Source organism: Chrysemys picta, chromosome 4 (assembly GCF_011386835.1).
Source record: "Chrysemys picta bellii isolate R12L10 chromosome 4, ASM1138683v2, whole genome shotgun sequence".
NCBI classification, from domain to species: domain Eukaryota; kingdom Metazoa; phylum Chordata; order Testudines; family Emydidae; genus Chrysemys; species Chrysemys picta.
The window spans coordinates 86,349,281-86,374,566 of record NC_088794.1 but is presented as its reverse complement, the minus strand read 5'-3'; the positions used below and the strand labels follow the sequence as shown (position 1 = coordinate 86,374,566).

Below are 25,286 nucleotides of genomic sequence, written 5' to 3'. Positions count from 1 at the left end.
GCCACTGTGTGATGGAAGATGAAGAGTAGGCTCTTGTGACTCAGCTATTTGAGCGGGTGGTGTCTAACCAGTGTTTGACTGAGATAATGCTCCCCCTTATATCCTCCCTTTATTCCGGGGTTTTTGTATATTTTTTCTGCACACACACACAAAAAGAAAACTTTGCTGCAAGGAGACGAGTAAAAGGCAGAGAGATGACAGAAAATGACAGGGGCACAAATGTAAGTGAATATATCCACTGGTGGGAGTTTTTTTAGTAGAAAATATGTTTTATATACATAAATATATTAAAAAGACACAACTGCTAGAGGTGCATGGGCCCTCCTGTAACCAAATTAAGACCCATTCAGAATCTCTTCCTGCTACCTCCTTCTGGATCCCTGAATAGGTTTCAGGCATAGCAGGTGTTCCATCTCAGCTAGGGAATGCCCTGTGAATGATCAGACCTCTGGCTGTATTCAGGGTACCATGGAAGAATTTATAAGTGCTAAAACCGCATGGAAGCCAGGGGTACACTTACATTTATTCTTTATCTAGTATCATACATATGAATATTAGTACTTATGGTATGGGGCTTTGCAAACATTAAGTAGTTAATCTTCACAGCCCACCTTTCAGATTGTAAAGTGTTATTATTTAATTTTACTGTCTCTCACTTAAGAAAGCAATGAGTGTTGGTGAGGAGGAGGAGACATATTCTCCACTACTTTGTCTAGTCTAATTTTAAATATCTCAAGGGAGTCTGCCCAGGGCTGCCCAGAGGATTCAGGGGGCCTGGGGCAAAGCAATTTCGTGGGCCCCTTCCATCAAAAAAAAAGTTGCAATATTATAGAATACTATATTCTCGTGGGGGCCCCTGCGGGGTCTGGGACAAATTGCCCCACTTGCCCCCCCTTCCACCCCCGGGCAGCCCTGAGTCTGCCACTTCCCTTGGGGTACTCCACAGTCTAATACATCTCACCCTTTGGCACTTTTCCTCTGGTGAATAACCTAAATTTACCTGCATGGGGTTGCTGTTGAATTCCCCCAAGGAATAATTGTACATTTTCTAAAAGTGTAGATTCTCTAGTCATTTTTATTTTTAAAAATTATTAAAAAAATAAGCAGAGTTTTATAATTGTCTGTGGGATTAGAAGGTATTTGGGCGTAAATGTCACTCTTGGGGGGATCTAACTTGGTGTTATATTGAAACTGAAAGGAGAATAGGAAATTACATACATTGAAATGAAGAAGGAAAATTTAGGCAGAATATTAGGAGAAATTTTCTAACCATGATATCTATTAGCATATGGAATAGTCTTTGGATGGGACTCCATAGAGAATGGTCCACATGCTGGTGTTTGGGACATTTTAAACCAAAGTAACCTAGAAAAAGTGTTAGAGTCATAGTAAACATTTTTTTACAATGGCACAATCATAGAATATCAGGGTTGGAAGGGACCTCAGGAGATCATCTAGTCCAACCCCCTGCTCAAAGCAGACCAATCCCCAGACAGATTTTTTTACCCCAGTTCCCTAAATGGCCCCCTCAAGGATTGAACTTGCAACCCTGGATTTAGCAGGCCAATGCTCAAACCACTGAGCTATCCCTTCCCAATCACCATAGTGCCTCACAATCTTTAATGTATTTAAGCTCACCACCACCTTGTGAGGTAGGGAAGTACCATTATTCCTATTTTTACATATGGACAAATGAGGCACAGAAAAACTAAGCAACTTGCCCAAGGTCACATAGGAAGCCTATGGCATAGCAGAGTATTGAACCCAGCTCTTTCATGTTCTAAGCCAGCATCCCAATCACTGGCCCATCCTTCCTGTCAACAGTCCTCCACTAGCCCCACAGGAATGTGCTAGAGCAGTGATACTCAGACCTCAACATTACCCAAAAGAACCACAGTAGGGTGAATGCATTGTTTCATTTACTATATATTATTCTCACAGCAAAATGACTGACCAAGTATTATTATATCAACTACAATAGGTTAATAACATAGTAAAAGCATCCTGATTGGTTAATAACTTAGATTAATAATTAAATCACACAGTGTTTTAATATCATGTGCTACAAAGAAGCACAGGATACACATTCAAGAGCCACTTGTGACTCATGATCCTCATTCTGAGTATCACTGTGTGAGAGAAATTTGTTATCTCTAGTTTGTATGCTCATGAAAATGAGCAAACGGTGAATTGCAGATTTGCTCTTTTTTTAACGTTTAATCGTCCAACAGATCTAATTTTTCATATTGTCCAACCAGATCTATTTAAAAAAAAAACATGTGATATACAGTAGAACCTCAGAGTTATGACCACCAGAGTTTCGAATTGACCAATCAACATACACCTCATTCGGAAACTGGAAGTTCACAATCAGACACCAGCAGAGAGACACACAAACACAAAAAGGCAAATACAGTACTATGTTAAACATAAACTAAAAAAATAAAGGGAAAGCAGCATTTTTCTTCTGCACAGTAAAGTTTCAAAGCTATATTAAGTCAATGTTCAGTTATAAACTTTTGAAAGAACAACCATAATGTTGTGTTCAGAGTTACGAACATTTCAGAGTTATGAACAACCTCTTCCATTCCTGAGGTGTTCGTAACTCTGAAGTTCAACTGTAGCAAATTACATTTGAATGGAAGCTGCTTCATTATGAACAAAAGATCATGCAAACTGCCACAAATATCTGATTTTTAATAGGCTTAGTCCTATGTCAGTAGAGCTACCAAGTCAGTAATATTAGAACCTGTAGAACTCATTGCCAGTGGATGTTGTGAAGGCCAAAAGAATAACTGGGTTCAAAAAGAATTAGATAAGTTCATGAAAGATAGGTCCATCAATGACTACTAACCCAGATGATCAGGGATGGACACAATCCCATGCTCTGGGTGTCCCTAAATCTCTGACTGCCAGAAGCTGGGACTGGACAACAGGGGCTGAATCACTCGTTAATTGCCCTGTTCTGTTCATTCCCTCTGAAGCATCTGGCCCTGGCCACAGTCAGAAAACAGGATATTGGGCTAGAACATTGGTCTGATCCAGTATGGCAGTTCTTATGTTCTTATATTTTATTATCAACTCCCTTAGCTCTTTTCAGCCCTCTCTCCTTGGACTAAAGCCTGATAAATCCTAAATGCTTATTTGTGCAGAGCTCCTGGTGACTTTAATTGGAGTTTTGACTGATAAGTCTGGCAAGATTTAGTCTTTTGACTCTGTCATTAGTTTTAACTGTGCACTGAGCTTGAAAAACAAAGCCAATGATGAAAATTACTAATAGCATAACACTTAGCTCTTTTATCGCATCTTCTATCTGAGGTTTCTCAAAAAAATTTACACAGTTAAATGAGTACAACTATATACTACTTATGTATTTATAGCACTTTACATTTTCAAAATATTTTATAAACATTAACTCACAAAACATCCCTGTGAGATATAGAAGTACTATCCCAATTCTAATCCTCTGCATTAACCACTTATTCTATTAAAATTGATACTAACGCCTTAAACAGATCAGGGAGCTATTTGGAGTTAGTAAAGGTAAAATTGATTTGCAGCTATTTAGTTTTCAAGTATATTTGTAGACAGGATAAAGAAAGAATTTTTATAGTTATTTTTTAAAAATGGCAGTGGTTTAAAGGTACTTTGTGGTTTGCATTGTTAGAATAAGTCCCAGGGGAAATTGATTGGTGAACAGAAGGCCGGTGAGATGACAGAAGTGTGTAATAAATGCAGTTTATCACTTGGTTCTGCAGTTTATCATGCGGGCTACAAATTTAGAGATCAATAATAGTTATTTTTTCCCACTAGGTGGAGCGATATGTTGGTGAAATTAAAGGAGGACTGAAACCAGCCATGAAAATCACTATTATTGGGGTCATATGTTCCAACCCCAAGAGGTAGGGTGGGGAGCTGTTGTTCAGTTGGTTATTTCACATACAGGAGTATCTGCCATAAGATACATAAGGCCATAAGCACAAGAGGTTCCTTGAGGGCCTGCATTCTTTTGAGTTTGGAGGGGAAGCTGTACAGACTCATAATCATGGGCCCAAACCCAATCTCTTTCTTTTTGCAGTGAGATTGACGTGGGGGAGACAACTGATAGCCCAGTCTCTCTAAAAATGTGATAAAGTGATTGGGAAGCAACAGACCTTCTACTGCTTGTTTCTATGATATAAACTACCTGGTGTGTATGTGCAAGCTTTCCCCCTGTTGGACAGTATCAGACCCAATCCAGGATCTGAGATTATGATGCCCACTAGTGATTGGAGACCTACAAAGACAACATCATCATCTAATTTTGCACAAGTGGTAGAATCCAGTGATTTCAAGCATAAAAACCTCTGGTCTGTAGCTGTGTGCAGTTTAGATGACAGCTATAGTCATTTACAGCTATGGATCCTGATATAGTCCGGGGGCAGCCCCAGGGACCGCCCAAATAGTGGCCGTTGCAGCTGGCTCCGGGAACTGCCTAAGCAGCAGCGGTCCCGGGTACGGCCGTAGCAGCGGGTCACCGGGGGCAGTCAAACCCCAATGCTGAAGCAGGGGCCGTCCAGAGCTGCGAGGCTCAGGAGACGAGATATAGTAATGGGTATTTATAGTAAAAGTCATGAACAGGTCACAGGTTGTGAATTTTTGTTTATTGCCCGTGAATTGTACATGAGTTTTACTAAAAATATCCATGACTAAATCTTATCTTTATCCATGGAGTATGTCCTTGAACAGAGTTAGCAGTAGATGTCTGTTCAGGCACAGCCACCAGCTGTGGGGGAAAATTCAGCAAAATCCTGAGGGCTGCTAGGACCTAGCTGGGAACAGGGCAAGGGGAAGTATGAAACAACTTGCTCCCTCTCCCTCCTCCTGGAGCCACAGCCCTGTTTCCCCGCTGCTCCAGATTCATAGATTTTTTAAGGTGAGACTGGACCACTACAGACATGTAGTCTGAACTCCTGTGTAGCATAGATCATAGAACTTCCCCTAATGTTTCCTGAATTGAGCATTTGCTGGCACTTTACACAGGTGTACATAACTACACAAGGGCTACGGCAGTGGAGAATCAGGCTACCTATGACTCAGAATTTACACTTTGCCTGCACCACTGAGATGAAAGACACACAATACCGCCTCCTTTGTCCCTCCATACCCAGCAGTCCATCACAAGTGGTCTAGTGTAAACCCGTTCCATTCTCAGCTCTCAGGAGTCAAGGGCAGGAACTTCAGATCCCTCAGAAGCTCCAAGAAGAAGCAGGGATGAATCACTAGATAGGAAACTACACAAATGTTGAGACAGATATTGCAACCACAGTCAATATCTTTGGGGATCATATTGTATTAAGTTTATGAATGGTTTTTGTATCACTGTGGACCAGGGATTGTATGCAACTCCAGAGGGAGGGTTACCATAGCCTCAAGGGGGTGATTAGTGTGACTCACCTGCAGGTACCACCCCCTGGGGAGGTTTGTATATTCTGATTCAAACTGGGTTTTCCAGAGACCGACAGACAAAGAAAGGGCTTTTGATATGAAAAGGCTGGGTTTAAACTGACTCTAGGTCAGTAAATGGACACAACCTTCTGTCTAAGAGGGGCTCCAAACATTGTGGAAGGGTTAGAAATACTTTAGCCTAGTAGGGCCCCCCTTAAACTAATAGGTAAATGTGTGTAGAAACTTTTATTTAAATGTTTTCTCTGTAATGCTTAAGAATAAATGTGCTTGAGCTGTGTGGTAACTTGTAATTGCTGGTAATATACTGTTCATAGCCCTGGGTGAGAAAGCAATGCACAGCAGCTAGCTGTTGGGTGGGCTTGCTGAGGATTTCACAGTGTACGAGAAGGAGCTGTGCAGCCTTAAAACCCCAGGCAGGAGGGAGAGGGATGGGGGTATCTGCCCAAGAGAGATAATAGCTGGAAGCCTGAAACCTTAAGTTGGTGCCCTCCAGGAAGCCTCAAGGGGGAATACAGGTGCAGTTAACTCTGAAACTATGACAAACTATCTAGTATAGACACGCCAGTTATTCCTTTTGTTGTTATATGATTTGCAATTCATGTAAAGGAAAGGGATCCTGGTACCAATCTGACACTAAAGAGCTCACTCCTTTCTTCCCTTCTCAAATCAAAATAAAACCGAAAAACAATCTCCATTGATCACATAGTAGAAGTATTTATAGGGTGCCATTACATTGGACATAACTGCAGTATCACTGTCACATCCTAAGACAAGTCACTAGTTAATACCTTACGACTCAGTGTTAAGGTAAACAACAGTAATCAACATTGCAGAATGTGGCCAGATTGGCTTGAGGTCTGCATAAAACTGGCTAAGCACTCCTAAAATGAAAAACCTGAAATAGATTCTTTCAGGGCAGGTCTGCTTTAGTTATTCCAAAGAACTGCTGAGGAACATCATTTCAGGATATTACAACCACCAGCAGGGCTGCCCAGAGGATTCAGGGGGCCTGGGGCAAAGCAATTTCAGGGGCCCCTTCCATAGAAAAAAGTTGCAATGCTATAGTAACATGTATTTGGAAATGTAAAAAATAACCAGTGAAATACATTCAAAAATTAATTTTTAATAATTTGAAAATACACAAAATACATTATTTAAAATCATTAAATACTTTAATGGTATGTATACATTTGCAAATAGATGATGGGCTGTCGCTGGGTGATGGTTGGTGCCAATGGGCTGTCGCTGCCTGGGGGTGGCACTGCTGTTGCCCAGGGCTGGGTGGGGAGCTGGGCTCTGGGTCAGGGGGTGCCCGGCTCAGAGGGGCTGGGCTTGGAGCTGGGGGTCAGGGCTGTGGGGGGGACAGGGTCGGGGGGTGCCCAGCTCAGAGGGGCTGGGCTCGGAGCTGGGGGTCAGGGCTGTGCGGGGAGTGGGGTCGGGGGGTGCCCGGCTCACAGGGGCTGGGCTCGGAGCTGGGGGGTCAGCGCTGTGGGGGGATGGGGTCAGGGGGGTGCCTGGCTCAGAGGGGCTGGGCTCAGAGCTGGGGGTCAGGGCTGTGGGGGGATGAGGTCAGGGGGGTGTCCGGTTCAGAGGGGCTTACCATGCTACTTACTCCCACCTCTCCCTTCTCCCGGAGCCTCAGCGCGCCGCGTCCAGGAGTGGCCCTGGACAGCACTGCAGTGGCGTGGCTCCATGGGACCTGAGCTCCCGCCGCTTGGCTGGAACTCGGAGCCCCGCCCCCATATCACACGGCTCTGAGCAGGAGGAGCTCAGGCCACGCCGCTGCAGCGCTGTCCAGGACCGCTCCTGGACGCGGCACACTGAGGCGCTGGGGGATGGGGGAAGGCGGAGGCGGGGGGGAGCCTCTGACATTCTCGTGGGGGCCCCTGTGGGGCCCGGGGCAAATTGTCCCACTTGCCCCTCCCCCCCGGGCGGCCCTGACCACCAGGCCATTAAAACGTGGCCATATGCCACACTAAGTGATTTGGGATGGATGCTGTATGTCCTTATGTGCATCTGTCACTCCAACCATGTTCTGGTAATTTGCTGAAAGTCCTGTTCATGATCACTGACTTGGTCCTTACAGCTTTGCAGTGACTCTGCTCTGTGACCCCATGGATGCAAGCAAGGATATTGGGCTGTTACTTGCAGTCAACTTCAGTGAGAAATCCATCACCCGGAATGCACAGATTGCTGGGAAATGGGGAAGAGAGGAGAAGAACATTCCCTACTTCCCATTCACAGCAGGGGACACATTTAAGGTATTCTTGTTAGTTATCAGGGGTGTAGTGGGAGAGACACTAGAGCGAGGGACCAGCTGAGTACAACACAGTGAATTTTATACAGTTGAAAGATGACAGATTGACGGCCCTGAAGAGTTAAGTCTTATTTATCCACCAAACTAGTACAGCATGGAGAGCGGCAGTGCAAGCTTCCCCCAACACCTCCTGACTTGGAGGAACCATCTCTATGGGCAAATTCTTTTTCCTGTTCACTGAGGATAATTTGCTGTAATAGCTTTTCAGCAGAGAGAAGATGTTACTTACAGGAGATGAAGAGAAATTAGACAGACCTTACACTCCACTTTGTAGAGCACTTGGGGTTCCAAAGTCCAGGCTAGTGAAATAGACAGCCCTTGGTGCTGGCCTCTAATTCCCCCTTTGCCCTTGCTCCTTTGCAGATGGAGCTCTTCTGTGAGCACCAGCAGATCCGTGTCCTGCTCGATGGACGGCAGCTCTGTTATTTCACTCACCGTGTTCGGTCCCTGCACTTGGTAACAGCTTTACAAATCTCAGGGGACATCAAGCTTACTAAGGTGGCTTGAAAAATGGACCCCACATCACCAATGAACTAAGACAAATGTATTTTCCCATGTACATAGAAGTGTTTTCTCTTTCCTTCTTGAGATTTTAAATGTGGACTTTGTTTGGGTTTGTTTGTTGACAAGTTTGAAATGTCTGCTTTTTCTCACAGAGCACATGAGGCTCTTTGCAAAGCCATTCTGTTGGGTCTTCCAGACTGCAAAGCCTGTGATTCAGACAGTGTGCAGTCTTCTCTATCCTCATTGGCTCTAAATTGTTCTGCCCTGCCACCTGGAGGGCCTCAGTCACCTGAGGATGGGTGGGGGTTATTACATCACATATCTAGAAGTAGAGACTGGGATTTAGTGTGTAGTGGAAGGCAATCTGTTAAATAGGTGAGGAAACCTGTGATGTGCCCCAGCAAGGTCCATGTTAGAGGACAAGACACCCTATTACCCCAAGCTATGATCACAGTGCTCAGCAGTCAGCACAAAGCACCCTGTGCCTCACACCGTGGAGCAGTGAATGGCCCACTAGCATTTCCAACTGTCTGTAGTGGGTAGAGCCCTCATGAACTGGGAGCTCTGTAGAGCTCCAGGTTTGGCAGTCTTGTCTTAACTGGCCCTGTGCAGCAACATCTGTACCTACATCTGCATCATCTGTTCCTATATCCAGCCAAATCTGCCCATTTACCGGCAAACCTCTTTATCTGCTTTACGAAATAAACATTTGAACCATCTTAATGTTGTGCTGATCATTTGCCCTGGTAGGTTTAGAAAAGCCTCCAAATATGTGCTTGTTATTATTATACATATATACACTAGACTGTGTACTTGATGTTTTGCAAACAGTGAAAAAAATACATTCCTTTCCAGTGAGTTTCAATCTACATGTCTCAGGCTTCCATCCTTTTCCTGTGAAACTCTCCCTTAAAGACAATGGGCCAGATTCTGATCTGAATTACCATGGTATGAATCTGGAGTAACTCCCCCAAAGCTAGTGGCCCGAAGACACAAGTAGGATGACCAGACAGCAAGTTTGAAAAATCGGGACAGGGGTGGGGGGTAATAGGAGCCTATATAAGAAAAAGACCCAAAAATCGGGACTGTCCCTGTAAAATCGGGACATCTGGTCACCCTAACAAGTAGCAGGGACAACTCAGCACATGACTGGTGGTGATGATGCTGACACTGTTCCTGCCTTGGGTCTTCTTCCCTGGCTCCTCTTCCCATTCCTTCCACACATCTTCATGCACATTACCAGCCAAAGGCCTCTGCCTCTCTGCGGGCCTTGTTGTGTACTGCAGTCCCAAAATGTGCATCTATATAAAGTTCAGGTAACTAATGAATGGCTGTAATCAGGGCTGGTTCTAGGGGTGGGTGAGCAAGGCAGTTACCCTGGGCCCCAACTTCCAGGGAGTGCAAATTGCTGTGCTGCTCAGCTTTTGTTTGTTTTCTCCCCTCTCTCTCTGCTCCCGATTGGCCAGCTTTCCACATTCCCCACACACTTGGGCACATGGGGTGAGAGGTGGCAGGGGGGCACCAAAACCATTTTTCTCCCAGCAAAATGGCTAGGACCACTAATGGTTGTAATAGAGGAAAAGGGGGAAATCCTCTCTGAAGAGAGAGCATTTTTTCAGTGTATAGCTTGGTGGACAGAAAACGTCAACTCAAGGAGGGATGGGCCTGTGGTTAAAGTACTGCAATGAGACTTAAGAGACATGGGCTCCATTTCTGGCTCTGCAATCAAACTTCCTGTGAGAGTTAGTGGAAGGCATGTACTACAGTATTTTCAAAGGGCTTCTTTTGGGCACTGCAGAAAATATGGCTGCCAGCTATGGGTGTTCAGAAAACAAGGAGAATTTTCTAAAATAATGTGGGCAGTCTATGTTCTTTGAAAATATGCTTTCAGTATTAAGCATGCTCCTAAATCAGGGGTTCTTAGCACCTAGGTGATGGCGTGGTCCCCGTAGGGAAAATGAGGTGCTGGTCAGAAGTGAAAGTAAGGCGGTACGCTCCGGTACGGAGTACCGGCAAGAGCCAGTGCACCATACCGGGGCGGCCCTGCTTCCCCAGGCGGCAATTTAAAGGACCTGGGGCTCCCAGCATCGGCTGGAGCCCCAGGCCCTTTAAATTGCCGCCAGAGCCCCGCTGCTGGAGCCCTGGGGCAGTGGCTGCGGGGCTTCAGGGGTTATTTAAAGGGCCGAGGCTCCTGCTGCCTCTACTGCCCAAGGCCCTTTAAATAGCCACTGGAGCCCCGCCGCCGCTATCCCAGGGCTCCAGGGGCTATTTAAAGGGCCGGGGTGGTAGAAGTAGGGGAGCCCCAGGCCCTTTAAATAGCCCCCGATCCCTGCTGCTGGAGCCCTGGAGTAGCAGCGGCAGCCAGGGGCTCCAGCAGCGGTTTAAAGGGCCCGGGGCAGTAGCAGCGGCCAAGCTCTGGGCCCTTTAAACTGCTGCCAGAGCCCCCGGCTGCTGCTGCTACCCTGGTGGGAATGGGGGAGGGCACTTACCGGTACAGGGCGGGCTGGGGCTGGCTCTGACCCTCCCCCATCCCCGCCCCTTCCGCCCAAGGCCCCATCCCTTCCGGGGGCCAGAGCCGGCCCCAACCCAGCCCCGTACCGGTAAGTCCCTATTTCTACTTTCACCCCTGGTGCTGGTATGCCCTGAGAGGGAAATGTTCAGAAGGCACAAAATGGCTGTTGGGCACTTATCAATGGGACTTAAGAGCCTATTTTCTATTCGTGCCTTTGAAAACCTCCCTGTAAGTCAACAAGCCAGCCTTTCTACTTCAAGTGAGTCTTTCCATGTGAAGGGTTTTGTGAATTATGTTGGGGAAATTATTCCATTACAATGCTATTCTGGCACAGATGTTTGGGATTGTGGGTGAAATTTGGGTAAAAAATGTATTTGTTCCTTGGGTGAAGTACCATTATTTCCCCACCTCTCGGTCTGACCTCTGGGAAAGATCATGTGAAAAGGGTAAAGCTGTTTCAAATACCCCATTACTAGATTTAATATGTTTAAGGGTCAATTTTACTAGAAAAGTGCAACATTTATTGGTTTGAAGTAGAAACAACAGTAACTAGGATTAAATGATTAGTTATCAGTCCTTTGGTGCAACTCAAACTGATCTCCAGCTGGGTTCAGGGAGAAAAGCTCCCCCTTACGATGCATTGTTACACAGCTGCCTAGGTGGATTGTGGGGTTCTCTTCTTCTTCTTCTATTTACAGCATTGGCCACTGTCAGAGATCAGATTCTGGAGTAGATGGGCCATGGGTATGATCAGGTATGACAAATCCTATGTTCCTACAGCACCATGAGTTTTTCCAGCACAGCAGGAGGCTGGATCCTGGAGTAGGTGGATGGACAGATCGCTGTTTTTTTTCCAGTGTGGTATTCCCTGAGGCAATCAGAGTGCAATTAAGCAAAAGACTCTGTGGTGTTATGTCAAGGGAGGTGGCCTCAGAAACCCGTGCTTGTGCTGGTTCTGGCCCAACCCACGGTCCTTGACTGCAGTAGACATGGGCTACTGGACTGTACGAGTCTCATAGCAAAGGGGGATCAGTAAGGCTTTTCTGCTTTAGGGTGAAGCACAATATGGATCTGCCAGAGGTAGATTGGATACCTGGATGAAAAGATTTGCTCTTCCATCTCATGATCAGCCATCCCAGAGTCAATACTCCCAGCAAAGACAGCAGCAAGCTTACTCATGAATATCAGTTATTCACCCTGATCCCTATTTGGGTACAGAGTCCATATCTTGCTCATGTCAGCCGCTTGATGGCCTCAATCCACTGTGCTCGCTCTGCCTTGGAGCTGGCCTGGATGTAGTAATGAGTGTCATTTTTAGTGATGATTTTGAAGAGGTTGCCCTGCACATTACCCTTCACCCCTGCAGAGGAAGAGTGCAACAAGTTAGTGGTGCATGTAGAGAATTGGTTTGTGGCAGGTGTATGTCTCATTGAGGGTGGAATTTGAGTTTAGCATAACTAAAGGTACTAGTAGATCTCACTGTGTGATTCTGGACAAGTCCTTTAATTCTTCTGTGCCTCAGTTTCTCTTGGGAATAATAATACAAATCTACCTCACAGGGGTGTTTTGTGGAATAACCAGGTAATGTTACACACTGTGAACACATAAAGCACTATCTAAATAGTGAATATTATTATTATTGGTGTTAGATACTATGGTGATGGGTTCCTTAGAAATCCCTACAATAAATTAGATTTAATCTCCTATCTGCTCTTGCCCATCATCAAGCTTCCTTTACATGGGGTTATATTCCCCATTCTCACCCTCACGGTTTTCTTTTAAAGGTGCTGTCTCACTGCGTCACTTATTATTAAGGCTGCATGTTTGTCACTGAGGTTGCAGAAGTCATGGATTCCATGACTTTCCGCGACCTCCGTGACTTCTGCAGCGGCCAGTATGGCTGATTCCAGGGCTGCCCAAGCAGCTGGCCCCGGGGACTGCCCAAGCAGCGGCTGGTGTGGCTGACCCCAGGGGGACCCCCACAGCAGCGGCTGGTCTGGGGGGACCCCCACCTAAGTTTTAGTCGGGTATTTATAGTAAAGGTCTTGAACAGGTCACAGGCTGTGAATTTTTGTTTATTGCCCGTGACCTGTCCATGATTTTTGCTAAAAATATCCATGACTAAAACTTAGTCTTACTTATTATTCAGGACGGGGAAAGAAGGGAGGGAAGCAACCTCTCAAGTGTCTCTCACCAGGAAGAGTTTCCCCATTTGAGACCCACATTTGCTGTCCCACACTAATCTTGTGCTCATTTGCTTTCATACTATAAATTATTTTGACAGCAGGAACATTGAATCACAAAGCTGAGATTCCAGACAATGTTGTTTAAGCTAAACAAATTCACCCTTCAATTACAGCTTTTTCCACTGTTATATTTAGTGTCCACTACATTTGGACCATGGCAGGTACAGAGGAAAAAAGATGGTGCCAGTAGGGAGCATGGAAAAGAGGGGATGTGGGACAAGGGATGCCTCTGAATAAAGAGCTTAACCTTATCCCAGTAAAAAGGAATTGCTCCCTTTACTATTGACTCTCCGAAGTATCAGCCAATGCCCTATTCTCTTCCCATGATTCATGTGGAGACCTGACTGACAAGCCCACGCAAAAAGCAAAAGGGGAAAGAAGCAACTCTTGGTGTATCCAAAAGTAGATCTAAACAGTCCCCCTGATCCAGCTCAATGGTATTGGGACAGGTATATCATCTTCAGTCCCCTACCCCTTTTCCCATTTCCCACAGGAGGCTCAGGACAGATTTGCACCACAATAACAAAAGGCATGAATTAAACTGATTAAATTATTTCAGTGCAAATTTGGGAGTAGACCAGCCCTCAGTAACCAAAGCAGGCAGCCTAAAGGTTCATGCTTACCAGTTGGGACTCCATTATCCTCCAGAGCTGAGACAAGGCAGCCACGGAGAGAAAACCCACCAACTGGTCTGTTTTCTTCCTGTAGGGAGAAAGTAAAATGGGGCCCAGTTGGAAGAGGTAAGAATTAGAACCCTTCCCTGAGGCAGACATACTTGATAGTGGTGAAGACACGAGACCACACTGAACATTTTGGATCTAAAACAAGTGCGTCCATGTCTCGGGAGAGCCCTCCCAGCACATTGATTCAGTTGCATCATTTTCTCAGCCAGAGCTGTTCTCCTTAATACAGTTGTGGGAGGTTAGTTATTTCAAGGGACAGAGATAGGATAACAATCATGTTTAAAACCTATTCTCTGTTTTACCAACAACATCTGACAACTTTTAAAAATCCATTAAACTTTCCCCTGTTGATGCTATTTGTTCATTTTATACTCTTCACTCAGCCAGGACAGTGAGACTTGATCAGTTTTGCTTTCAGGCTCTCTTGTGTTATCCCAGGACTGTGCGGTTTGGGTTTATAGCACTTTTGGCGAAAAATTCATTGTTTGGTCTCTTTAAATGTCACTAAAACATTTCTAGCCACATGCTATTTTGTATTGTACTGGGCTTCACTGCATCGTAAACTCAGTGGTAGCATTGTTTATCCATATACATAAGCTCTGCTATTCATTATATTGAATTATACTAGAACTGAGTAGCAGAAATTCCCATTAGCACTCTGTGATCAGGCCTCGTTCAAGGTTAAAATAAGGAGGACAAGGGAGCGGAAAAATCACAGAGGTGATGTAGCTTCAGGATGGGAAAGAGTCAGCCCAGAGAGGACACAGCCCCAGGAGCAAGAAGAATCCCTGAAGAGAAATAGCCCCAGAGCGGGGAGTGTGAGAGAGGAATCCCAGAGGGGAGATGGCTCTGGGGACAGACAGAGGAATCCCCAAAGAGCTAAGGCATGAGGGAGAATGTGGGAGGAGTAAAAAAAAAAAAAATCACAAGGGATGTGGCCCCGGGAAATTCCCGAGAAGTCCCAAGGGGAATGAGTGGAGGAATTCAGGGGGCACATGGCCCTGGAGAGGAAGTGGAGAGGGCAGTCCTAGAGCCCAATTTCCTACGTGGTTGACTGTATTACTATTACAGGTTTGTAGGAGACATATACATTGATCAGGTGTCCGAGATCAGCAGCTCCTTGCTCACTCACCTTTGTCGGGTCGTAGTAGTGCAGGAAAGCAGGGTCAGCCCTCAGAACAAAACGCCTCACCTTCCAGTTTTTCCTCTTGTGTCCCTGAGAAGCAAGAGAGATAAACAATTAACCCTCTCATTGTCATTGTGGTTGCCCTGTATTGGAGGCACCTCCCCGTGTAACTATGACACTTCCCATGAAGACCCTAAGCTTTGGTTTTCAAGTACAGTCAAAGACAATGGTAGTAACAGGCCTAGGATAGAGGTCTTCCCTGAAATCTTGCCTCTCTGCTGAACCACAATATGAACTTCCTTCCCCGGGGCAGTGCATGCTGCACACATCCACCTGTATTTAGCAATTTTACACCTATAGGGATATGCCCAGATTTCTTTTTCTGTCAGGGTAGACACTACTACAGAATAATTGTAAAGGAAAAGAAGGGAAGAATCTAGGTGAAATTACTTGACTCCCGTCCCTTATCTTGGAGCCTTCAGAACAAAGCTATTCACTCTGAGTGCTCTGATAATTCATGGGATTCCAGGCCCTTTTGGATTGCTTCACCCCCTCTTTCACAGTGTCAGTGAAAACACTTCAACCCTGGAGAAAGGAAGGTGCATCTAGTACCCCATCACCCACACTGGCCAATGCTTCACATACAACTCCAGAAAGACATCTAACAGCAACACATGTAGTGAGATTCCCTTCACCCAACCCAATGGGTGATCAGTTTATGCTATCAAACCTGAGGATTAACAGCAAGCTTGTTCTAGCAAGTATCATAAACTATGTTTTACAAACTAAGGGCATGAGCCTGCAAACAGTTATTCATTCACACATAATTACTTATATTTGAAGTCAATGGGAGCAACTATATGGACATGAATAACTGCTTGCACGAGTAGGTTCTACACATACATGAGTTAGCTGCATACAGACTGAGTGAAGTATCTCAGTGAGGGGACACAACATGACAAGTTAGGGTAGGTAATGAGGAATACTGCAGCCCCTTGAAAGTGAATGTAGTTACTCAGGATAGAATCTGGATTTTGGGCAGGACCCCTGTGCTCTTCTGGAAATTATTTTATAATCCTCAGTAACATTCCTCAGCAGTGAGTTCCACCACTCACTTATTTATATCAACAAATAGACTCTCTTCTCATTTCCAACTTTGCTGTTTACTCTGCAGTATTGGTAACATGAAAGCTAATTCTATAACAGGTTAGGACAGGTAATGAGGAAGAATAGTGCCTCCCTGAAAGTGAATGTAATTATCCAGCCTTGCTCTCGGCATTCAGCTTTACCCTCCATGCAGCCCAGAGAACAACTAGAGTTGGTTTTCTCAATTCTTAATGAGATGTGATGTTCAAGTGTCATATTTACCTGTTTTACTAAATATCCTTGTTTTACAATTGTTCCACTTAATTCAAGGATGTGGAGGTGCAGTTCTTCCCGGGAGCTGAGTTTCCTCTTATAGCTTTCAGCCTGCAAATGGAAAAAAATGGTAACTGGAAAACTTTTGGTTAATCTGATGAACGCTAATTAAACAATATACAGAATAGCTTTGTACTGACCTCGTAGTCCTCCACAGACCTGTCATTAACACATTATTTTTTCCCAAAGATATATATCCAATTCCATATGCCTATTGCACATCTCCCCAGTTGTAAGAGTACAATGGACAAATGAATAACCACAAAACAACACACACACACACTTACAATAGCCCTGATTTTTAGCAGAGCCTCAGCCTGGCCACCACTAATGCAAACAGAGTTAGCGCTAGGGACTATAGCTATATCCAGTTAGATGCGTAAGTCCCCTATTTGTAGGTGCCTCCATAACCAAAATTTAGCCATTCACCTCTGAGGGAAGAAAAAGCCTTAGAACGTATTAAAAAGCCCAAAGCTTCTCATTTTTAATTTGTCCTTCATATTTTTTTCACCTTTTATATATATTTTGCCATTTGGTACATACAGTGTGTCCCCTTCACCTTCACAACCTCTTTACCAGCTGTGGTGGGGCAACTGCCCCACCCCCTGAGAAAAGGGCTGGAACAGGCCTTTGAGGCTGCGCAGACCGGCAGCCAGTCAACGAAGGCCTGTGGAGGGCCAATCAGGGGAAGGAAGAGGCAGCTAATCAGGGCCGGGCAAAGCCCTATATAAAGGCTGCCTAACAGAGGAGAAGGGAGTCTCTCCCTGACTAGTGAGGGAGAAGGACCGGCTCCTGAGGTAAGGAGCTAGTACCTCAGACGGAGCAGTGGTGGGCAGGCTCGGGGGAACAGGAGAGCACTCCAGCCCCGTTACCTGCCAGGCTGCGGACCCTGCTACAAAGGGCCGAGGAGGTGCATAGGGTCAAAGGGGAAATGGCCCAGTGAAGAAAGGCGGACAAGAGGGGAACGAAGGAGGGGAGAAAGAGGCTGCCGCTAGAGGGTCCCTGGGTCAGGACCCAGAGTAGCAGGCGGGCCTGGGTCCCCCCGTTCCCTCCTTATACTGCACCTGGCCACAGAGGACTGTGGCCAATACAGACTGCAACTTGCCCCTGAGCTAAGGGGCTAGACTTTGGGTTGTGGTTGGCCACCAAGGCAGGTGCGAGTCCCAAAGACTGCTGTTAACCCCCCTGCGGAAGGGGGTGAGACTGGAGTAGTGGGCATTGCCAGAGGGCAGTGTCCTGAAGAGGATGCCGCCGAGCGGGGAGCAACCCGGGTCCCAAGGCAGCAGAGCAGACGATGGGCAAGACAGCAGGCGCAGAGGGTGCTCCGTGACTGGACAGAGCTAATTCTCGGAACAACCAGTGGGAGTCGCCAGCGGTGGTGAGTCTTGACCCCGTCACACCAGCCAAAAGCGAATCTGAGTCAGGAGGGATAGGGAGATCCTACTGCTAGAAGCCACATTACTTACAAACGTGTACAGTGCTGTGGAGTCATCTAGGAACTGCTCAGCCAGATCACCATTGCGCATGGCTTCAGTGCTCCGGGCTCCAACAGGCTTGGTGAAGTTTTCTTCCATCAGCATGGAGGCCAATGTCACAGCCTCAAATCGAGAGGCAACAAAATTACTGGAGATCAGCCAGTCCACCAGTGCAGAACCTACAAAGAGAAAGACCTCTCAGACAGAGAGACACAACATGCTTGCTCATCACAGAGACACAGACAGACAATTCCTGCCAGCTGGCCCATCCTGGCTTTATCATGATGGCAAAGACATATCAATGTCAAGCATAGGCAGGATTCACGAAAGGCGCTGGGTTCTACATTTGCTTCTATATTTCTAAAGAGAGGGGGATAAATTTATAATTGAGGAACTTTTTGAGGCAGGGCATAGATGGGCCAGTACATTCTGTTTGCCATAATCTCTTCTTGTATAAAAATAATCTGTTCTTGTATAAAAACTCCACAGTGGCTCCGTTTTCTCTGCAGCACAGTCAGGCATTGGGAGGCTGATTGTCCAGAGCTTATGTACCTGTAAAGCTTTCTTTGTATGTGTTGCCTTGTTCCATGTTGGGGATCAGTTTAATTCCATTACTGTTATCATGCATTTTGTCCACTATATGGCTGTAAAAGAGCAAAAGAGAGCAGTGTTACATGGATGGATGGACATACAAGCAGGGACTGTTATATGACCTGAAGCCACAATTGATCAGAGCTGTTTCAAGGATAAGGAAATGAGTTCTGCCCCAATGCAGGGCAACGGACTAGACACCTACTGAAATTTCCTTCTAAACCGTGTGTAGGGGAAATGGACTAATCATCCTACCTGAGGTCCCATGATGCAGAGCAATAGACTAGATGTGTCATTGAATACCTTTCATTTCAAAGTATCCTAGGAATGGGTGGGAAATGTTTACACTTACTTGAGGCTGATGTTTGAGGGAAGTTTGAAGGAATTTTTCATTCTGTGAAGCTGCTGAACCTGCACTGGGTGGCCAGCATGAATGGCTCCAGTAATGTCCAAAGCCCAAGAGTCCCGCTCTTCTCTGGAGCAAGATTCAAGGAAATATTCTGTGTTGGTTTTTGTCTTCAGCTTAATGACCAGCTATGGGCAGAAAAGTACAAAAGCAATAAGAGCATTTATCTAACACAGATGGAATGTTCCCCTGATGCCCTGCCTCATGCAATAGAAGCCCCATCAACCACTGCAGGGAATCCTGATCAGTTCATTGCTATAAGGACACAGGTCACAGCTCAAGTCTCGGGGTCAGTTAGCTCCAAGTAATAGCTGGATGCCCAGAGCCCAGTGTACTCAAGAAAGTGGATTGGCCAGAGATTATCCGGATAACACAGGTATCTACAACTGGGAAATGGAGTTTTCACATCTACGTTTATGGTTCAAATCTGCTGTATATTGGTAACACCTGAATGACATTGCTATACTCATTCTAACAGATGTACTGAAATACAGACTCAGTAATATATATTTACACGGATTTGTACCAGTCAGGGGAAGGTTGCATTGCTGCTGCTCACCTGTGGCTAGACACAGAGAGGACTTCATGCTCCAGAAACTTTCAACAGCAGCAAATTCTCATTAGAAAATAAATAAAAGGAAGAGGCATACTGGGCTGGCTGCTAGCCCAGATGCACAGTTCAGGGAAGGCAAAGAATACAGCTAGAGCATAGGTTCAACCATTGGGGAAGTTGAGGGAAACATATTCCTTCCTCTTTCTCACCCTCCCCAGTTACTATGCTGTTCATGTCCTTCTCAGTGTGACTGCAGGGCGGATGCATTTTTATCATATCCAACTCTCCCCTCCACAGACTTTTTTTTTTTTTTTTTGGTATATGATTGCACCTCTGAGCTGGAGTGTTCAGAGAAAAACAACCAGAGTGGAAATCCACAGAGACAGGATAAGGAAATCCAGTAGTAACCTGGCCTTCTCTGCTGAAAGGCTGATCAGCATCAACTGGTCCCAGTTCTTGAGACGCATGCAGGGGCAATAGAGCAAGAGATTGAGGAAGTCAAGGGAATGAAGGGGAGAAACCAGAGAATAAAAAAGTCATTGCAAAGAAAAGAATGGTGATGTGATGTTTCAAGACATACCGGTCTGTTCTCATACTCCAAGCATGGGCAAGTGATAGTACAACCATCCAAAATGATCGTGCCCTTAGGAGAAGGCTCCTTCCTGCCTCCATCAGGTTTATAATACAGCAGCTTGTCCTGCAGCAGAACAAACCATCTTGCTTTCCAGTTATGGACAATATGTCCCTATACCAAAAGAAATGTCCTTGGTTACTTTAAAGACAAGTTTAGAGGAGTATTTCTCTTTACACCTACCTTTCTTTTGCATAGAGACATGGTAACACTCTTATTATCCTTCTATGCAGACATATTTTTAGGAGTCTCATTGGAATGGTTGTTATGTATGTTGTGATAATACAACCAACAAATCTGGAGAGAGACTGCAATGGACTTCCTTGTGGACCATTACCCTGGAATTTTGATAAATGCCCCAAATTATTTAACCAAAGTCATGCTAAGGAGAGCTTGATGCATGCTGGGAACTTTGTTTTCTAAACTGACTCTTGCTGATATCTTTTGAGAATGTTCAAGGTCATATTTCTTATGAGTTAGATTGTTTCGATTAAAAGACAAGTCTGGAAAGGACTGCTAGTGGCAGCTGGGTAGTTTCCCATGGACTAAAAGTATAAATCCCAAAGTGATCTGAAATCAAGAGGGCTTTCCCCCTGCCCCCTTTTTGTCAGATTCATTGTTTGCCTTGTGTGCAGCTCTTTCTCCCACCAAGAGGACGGCAACTGCAAATTTATCAATTTACCACCACCAGAAACTCACAAGTTGAGCTTCAAGTTTCCTGTGTCAATATGTCTCCTCTGTCTTTATAAAATCATTGAACAAAGAAGATGCAATTTTTGCTCTTGCCCAAACATGGCCCTCATCTCTGATGGCGAGAATATTTCTGGCAAAAGCTCGAAGCAGATAAGTGACTCAGAGGAATGACCAGTCTGCAACATTGGGAACAGGGAGCTGGGTTTTGAGCAGGATTTACTGTATTGTAACTCTGAGTTGGAGTCACTGGGAGTTCAGAGTGCTCAGCCCGCTGGCAGCAGTAGTGTGGCTATTGTTTGAGTACATTTCAGTTTAATTCTCTATCAGTTTTGCACATTGGTAGGTTCAATGGTTCCAGGAAATCTTGAAAACTCTTGACTGAATAGCTGGGTTTTTTCTTACGTTCCCCTAATGCAAATTGGTGCTTAGTCATTCAGTGACTGCTGCCCATTGGTGATGCTGCCCATCTCCTGTGACTAAACTGCTCACTATGCTGCCGTTTCCTGTGTGTTCCTTTCATCCCAACCAAGTGAAGGCTGCTAGACTGCCAAATGCCTCTTGTGCTATAGTGCTGGGATACAAACAAAAACCTCTGTGATCCAGGAGTGTGAATAATTGGAGCTCTAAGGCTGGTTTTAAAGGAGAGCTTGCCCAGGGGAGTGGCACAGACATGCCTGGTCCTGTCTTGTGGTGGCAGTTCCGGCTTTATGGTGCAGTGGAGCTGACTTTACATATTTCACAAGAGATGAAGCTTTACAGTTAGTGAGTGAGGCACCAAGGTAGTGGATGCTTCACCATGTTAAAAAAGGTGGGTAAGGCAGAGACTGGGGAACGTGCAAGGTCCAGTCACTGCAGGAATCATTAATGTGTTTGGGATTGGGAGGGAACATTAACGATTTCTATGAAAACTGGTGTAATGTGGTTCTCTCAAACCTGACTAAGTCTGAAGACATCTTGTCCATGCTAAGCAAAAGTTAACTGGCTGGATCAGCCTTCGGTTTTGTTCCCTCTCTTCCTTCACTCCATTTTTTCTTTCCTTCTCTCTGTCTTTTTCCAGTGCCTGTGGATTCCCTCAGCTACTTTTCTTCCAGTTAACATTGTCTGTTTTAGCTGTTTTCTTCTTTCTCCCTTTAGTGAGTCAGTCTCTCTCCTTCATGTATTTTCCCCCGTCTCTTACATGGCCTTGTTTTGTGTTTATTCGTAGTCCTTCACTCTGGTTTTCCTCTCTTCACCTTAATGAATCTCTACCTCTTTTTTTTCCACGCCATTTCTCTCAGTCCCTTAATCTCTTCTCTCCCTTCCTCTCTCTCCTACTCTATATTCCTTCCTCCTTTTCACCCCTTCCCACCACTTCTCCAGCTGGTGCCCTTAGATCTTCCTGCCCGCCTCACCTCCACCGCTACAGTTGGACCAAGAGGTTCTCCATCCACTCCCTCCCCTGTGAAGACCAAAATGACTGCCGCACCCATCCAGGCAGTGCTTAATTTGCAATGAAAGAGGTGCCAGGGCTCAAGTAATTTTTTTACATTCATAACGGAATGAACAATAACAATGAAAGAGGTGCCAGGCTATGAACTGCCAAGCCTATAGGTGCTGGGGGTCAGCCCTGGCAAGCCCCGGCACAAATTAAGCACTGCACCCAGGGCAGCCTCACAGCTGCTCTGGTGCACTTATGCCTCCTGGGTAGAGCTGAGTGAAAATTGGAATTTCCATTCAACAGGAAATTCTGCTATTTCAATGTTTTTGTCCCACATTGGACAAAAAGGTGAAATATAAATTTTTTTTGCAGAATGAAAAGTTTTTAAAAAAAAAAGTGATTAGGAAACAAAACATTTCACTTCAGCCTTTTCAATTGAAACAAAACATTTCAACATTCCCAAAATCAAAGTGTTTAGTTTCAGTTTCTTGAACTGACCAGTTCAACTTTCAACTATATTTCCCTATGATGGCACATTGACTCATGGGAGTTGTTGTTCAGTTCACCTGATACCCCCCATTCTCCCCTCTGGGCTAGGCTCCCTGGCTGGACAAACCCTATCATGCACCAGTAGTCACGTCGCTGCCATGAAACACCATACTGCTCAGAGGGAAGACTTCATTGCATGATGAGAGAGGTAGACTGGCCAGGGATCCCAGCTCATAGGAGAGAACGGGGGCCTGAACTACAACTCCTATCAGGCAATGCACCATACTCGGGAAATTCATTTTTCTGTTGAAATGACTCAAAACAAAAGGTTCTGGGGCCATTTTACAATCCAAGATATTCCAGTTCAGGCCAAACCCATCTAAATTAAATATTTAATTTAAAAATTTCCAACAGAAAGGGAGGGAAAAAAGCAGCAAAAGCTCTGTTCCTGGGTGTTCTCAGTGAGGAGCAGAGGTCACCATCTTCCCTGGCTGAGAATGGCTGGCAGACAGTGGGGAGCTCTGACTACCTGAGCTGCCTTGGGAGCCCTGCTTGGGACACACCCTTCACATTAGCACCAGTGATGCTGCTGTATAGCGCACAGAAGCGTTTCCCAACGTGGCTTAAGCCTCACAAGCCCCTGATCGGCATTTCCCTTTCTGTATTAAAATAAAGACGATTATTAACAATTAAGGCAGACCCATAATAACAAGCTTTTGCTGCTGCTGCCCAGAAATAAGTTCCCCTTTCCACTACTGGTTGTGATCCAGCCCTGCAAGGGTGTGGGAAGACCTGCAACACAGATCTTCTTTCAGTTGCTGTCTCCGTGGTTTTAGCTGAAAGCATCTTACGTGCAGCTGTGAGAGTGTCCTGTTTCATAATGTGCCTGCATTCATGCTCATGTTCTGATCTTCCATAAAGCGGATACTTTTTCTTTCTGAATTTCCCCTTGCACAAGCTGTGGAACGCAAAATGCCAATCTAGTTAGCCCCCAAGAGGCTCTAAACCGCTTCCAAGAGTAGAGATTGAAAGCTTCACTCCTCACCCTAACCCCCACCTCCATCCCTTTGCTACCACCAGGCTTCTGCTAGGTTCCTCTACCTGCAATTTGCTGAGGAATGTTCTGGTGAGTGTATAATGTTGTTTTTTGATAACCAATGGCTCTTCCACCCACTATGAAAACCTTGGTGCAGGGAACCAGAACTAGGGAGGTTAACTCTATAAATACATGCACCTTAGACAGAAGTTCTGTGGTTGCATTTAAAATGCACCCACCAATTCAAAAGATTTTACACATTTGAGAGAAATTCTCTTTGAAGAATAGAGATTAGCAGTAGAACCCATAACTATATTCAAATACTTGCCTGGCTCCAGCAGACCCGCACTTCAGACGCAACAGACAGTTATAAGAGTTAAGTCAGTCTAAATATGTCAGTTTCAAAAGAAAGCCAATTCCTGTCTTGACTGAGCTCTTACCCTTTTAACAAGGAATCCCTCCTTCAATATTCCACTCACATCCTGCATCTTGGCTGCCAAGTAAAGAAGGTTGAGAGTGTGCTGCAAAGTGTTTAAGCAGTTGCCAACTGTCCCTCTGCGCAAGGTTTTTAAAGAGGACTGATTTCTCCAGGACCTTCCTCCTCTGTGACGTCTCTTTCCTGCCCAGCCTTTCCCTTCCCTTATCCTGCTTGTGAGACAGTAGTTAAACATTGAGCTGGCACAGCACCTGCCCTCAGGGAAATGCAGAGCAGTGAAAGTTCAACAGGATTGCAGTGCTGATTCCATAGAACTCAGTATGGTAGAAAAACACCCATCGGGTGACTCAGGACAAGCAGCTGCAAAATTATATGAATCAGGGAAGAGACAGGTATTCTATAGGTGGAAAGTGGGGGAGGGGAGGAGTAGAAGCTCTATTATTCAGTCCATCAAGATTCCAGAGAGTTCAGTATGTGATATGAAGTTTCTCCTCACAAATAGGTACAGAGATACGAGAGAGACAAGATGAGGAAGGTAATATCTTTTACTTGACTGACTTCAATAAAAGATATTACCTCACGCACCTTGTCTCTCATATCCTGGGATCAACACTGCAAATAATTGTAGGGATACTGAACTGCTGGACACCTTAAAGGACAAGATATTCTTGCCCATGAATTATTGTAAAGGTCTTGAAATAATTTATGTTGGGCTTTATAAGAGTTTTGTTTTTTTAAACATAAAACCCATACTTTGGGCTTAGGTGTCCTCTAAAGATGTGGACCAAAATTATCCAAAGTGTCTGCCTAAAGAAAATTAGCCTTCTAAATCTAATTTTAGGCAACTAAATTAATTACCTGATAGTTAGAAATGCTGTGAATGAGCCCCCCCCATCCCCTGCCCAAAAAGCATGACATCTACTTCAAGGTGCTCATCACTTCTGAAATTTAGGTCCTATATTTGGGTGCCTGAATATAGACATAGCCCTGGTCTACACTGGGGGGGATCGATCTAAGTTACGCAACTTCAGCTATGTGAATAACATAGCTGAAGTCGATGTACTTAGATCAACTTACCACGGTGTCTTCACCCCAGAGAGTCGACTGCTGCCGCTCTCCCGTGTACTCTGCCTGCATCTCTCGTGGTGCTGGAGTACAGGAGTCGATGGGAGAGCGCTCGGGAGTCGATTTATTGCGTCTAGACTAACTTTTGGCACTAATTTCAAAAAATGTTGGCCATGATTCATCCACTTATTTAGGCTTTGATCAAACAAGCCAGTATCAGCTAACAGAATTTGAATCAG

The 25,286-nt window shown here is 45.2% G+C and overlaps 2 protein-coding genes across 2 annotated transcripts; one reads left to right on the top strand and one right to left on the bottom strand.

Annotated features, from left to right (window-relative positions):
- Positions 1-71: 71 nt before the first annotated feature.
- On the top strand, positions 72-8,992 carry LOC101950921 (galectin-related protein A-like). Its single transcript, XM_005306685.4, has 4 exons — positions 72-221; positions 3,814-3,902; positions 7,535-7,709; positions 8,129-8,992. The coding sequence occupies exons 1-4, from the start codon at positions 87-89 to the stop codon at positions 8,270-8,272; spliced, it is 543 nt and encodes a 180-aa protein (XP_005306742.2). The 5' UTR covers positions 72-86; the 3' UTR covers positions 8,273-8,992.
- Positions 8,993-11,279: 2,287 nt separating this feature from the next.
- Positions 11,280-24,180, bottom strand: PLEK2 (pleckstrin 2). Its single transcript, XM_005306686.4, has 9 exons — positions 23,987-24,180; positions 19,861-20,025; positions 18,674-18,855; positions 18,283-18,374; positions 17,722-17,909; positions 16,205-16,306; positions 14,843-14,926; positions 13,651-13,729; positions 11,280-12,141 (listed from the first exon to the last, which is right to left on the bottom strand). The coding sequence occupies exons 1-9, from the start codon at positions 24,032-24,034 to the stop codon at positions 12,014-12,016; spliced, it is 1,068 nt and encodes a 355-aa protein (XP_005306743.2). The 5' UTR covers positions 24,035-24,180; the 3' UTR covers positions 11,280-12,013.
- Between the last annotated feature and the right edge of the window lie 1,106 nt (positions 24,181-25,286).

What these genes read in the sequence shown, in the direction of transcription:
- LOC101950921 (XM_005306685.4), top strand. Translation starts at nt 87, where the DNA reads ATGCTCCCCCTTATATCCTCCCTTTATTCCGGGGTTTTTGTATATTTT. An exon ending in AAAATGACAGGGGCACAAAT is followed by an intron (nt 222 to 3,813) that starts GTAAGTGAATAT and finishes TTTTCCCACTAG; the next exon opens with GTGGAGCGATATGTTGGTGA. An exon ending in CAGCAGGGGACACATTTAAG is followed by an intron (nt 7,710 to 8,128) that starts GTATTCTTGTTA and finishes GCTCCTTTGCAG; the next exon opens with ATGGAGCTCTTCTGTGAGCA.
- PLEK2 (XM_005306686.4), bottom strand. Translation starts at nt 24,034, where the DNA reads ATGCAGGATGTGAGTGGAATATTGAAGGAGGGATTCCTTGTTAAAAGG. An exon ending in AGGGATTCCTTGTTAAAAGG is followed by an intron (nt 20,026 to 23,986) that starts GTAAGAGCTCAG and finishes CTTTTGGTATAG; the next exon opens with GGACATATTGTCCATAACTG. An exon ending in GGATAATGGAGTCCCAACTG is followed by an intron (nt 12,142 to 13,650) that starts GTAAGCATGAAC and finishes CTTCCTCTGCAG; the next exon opens with GGGTGAAGGGTAATGTGCAG.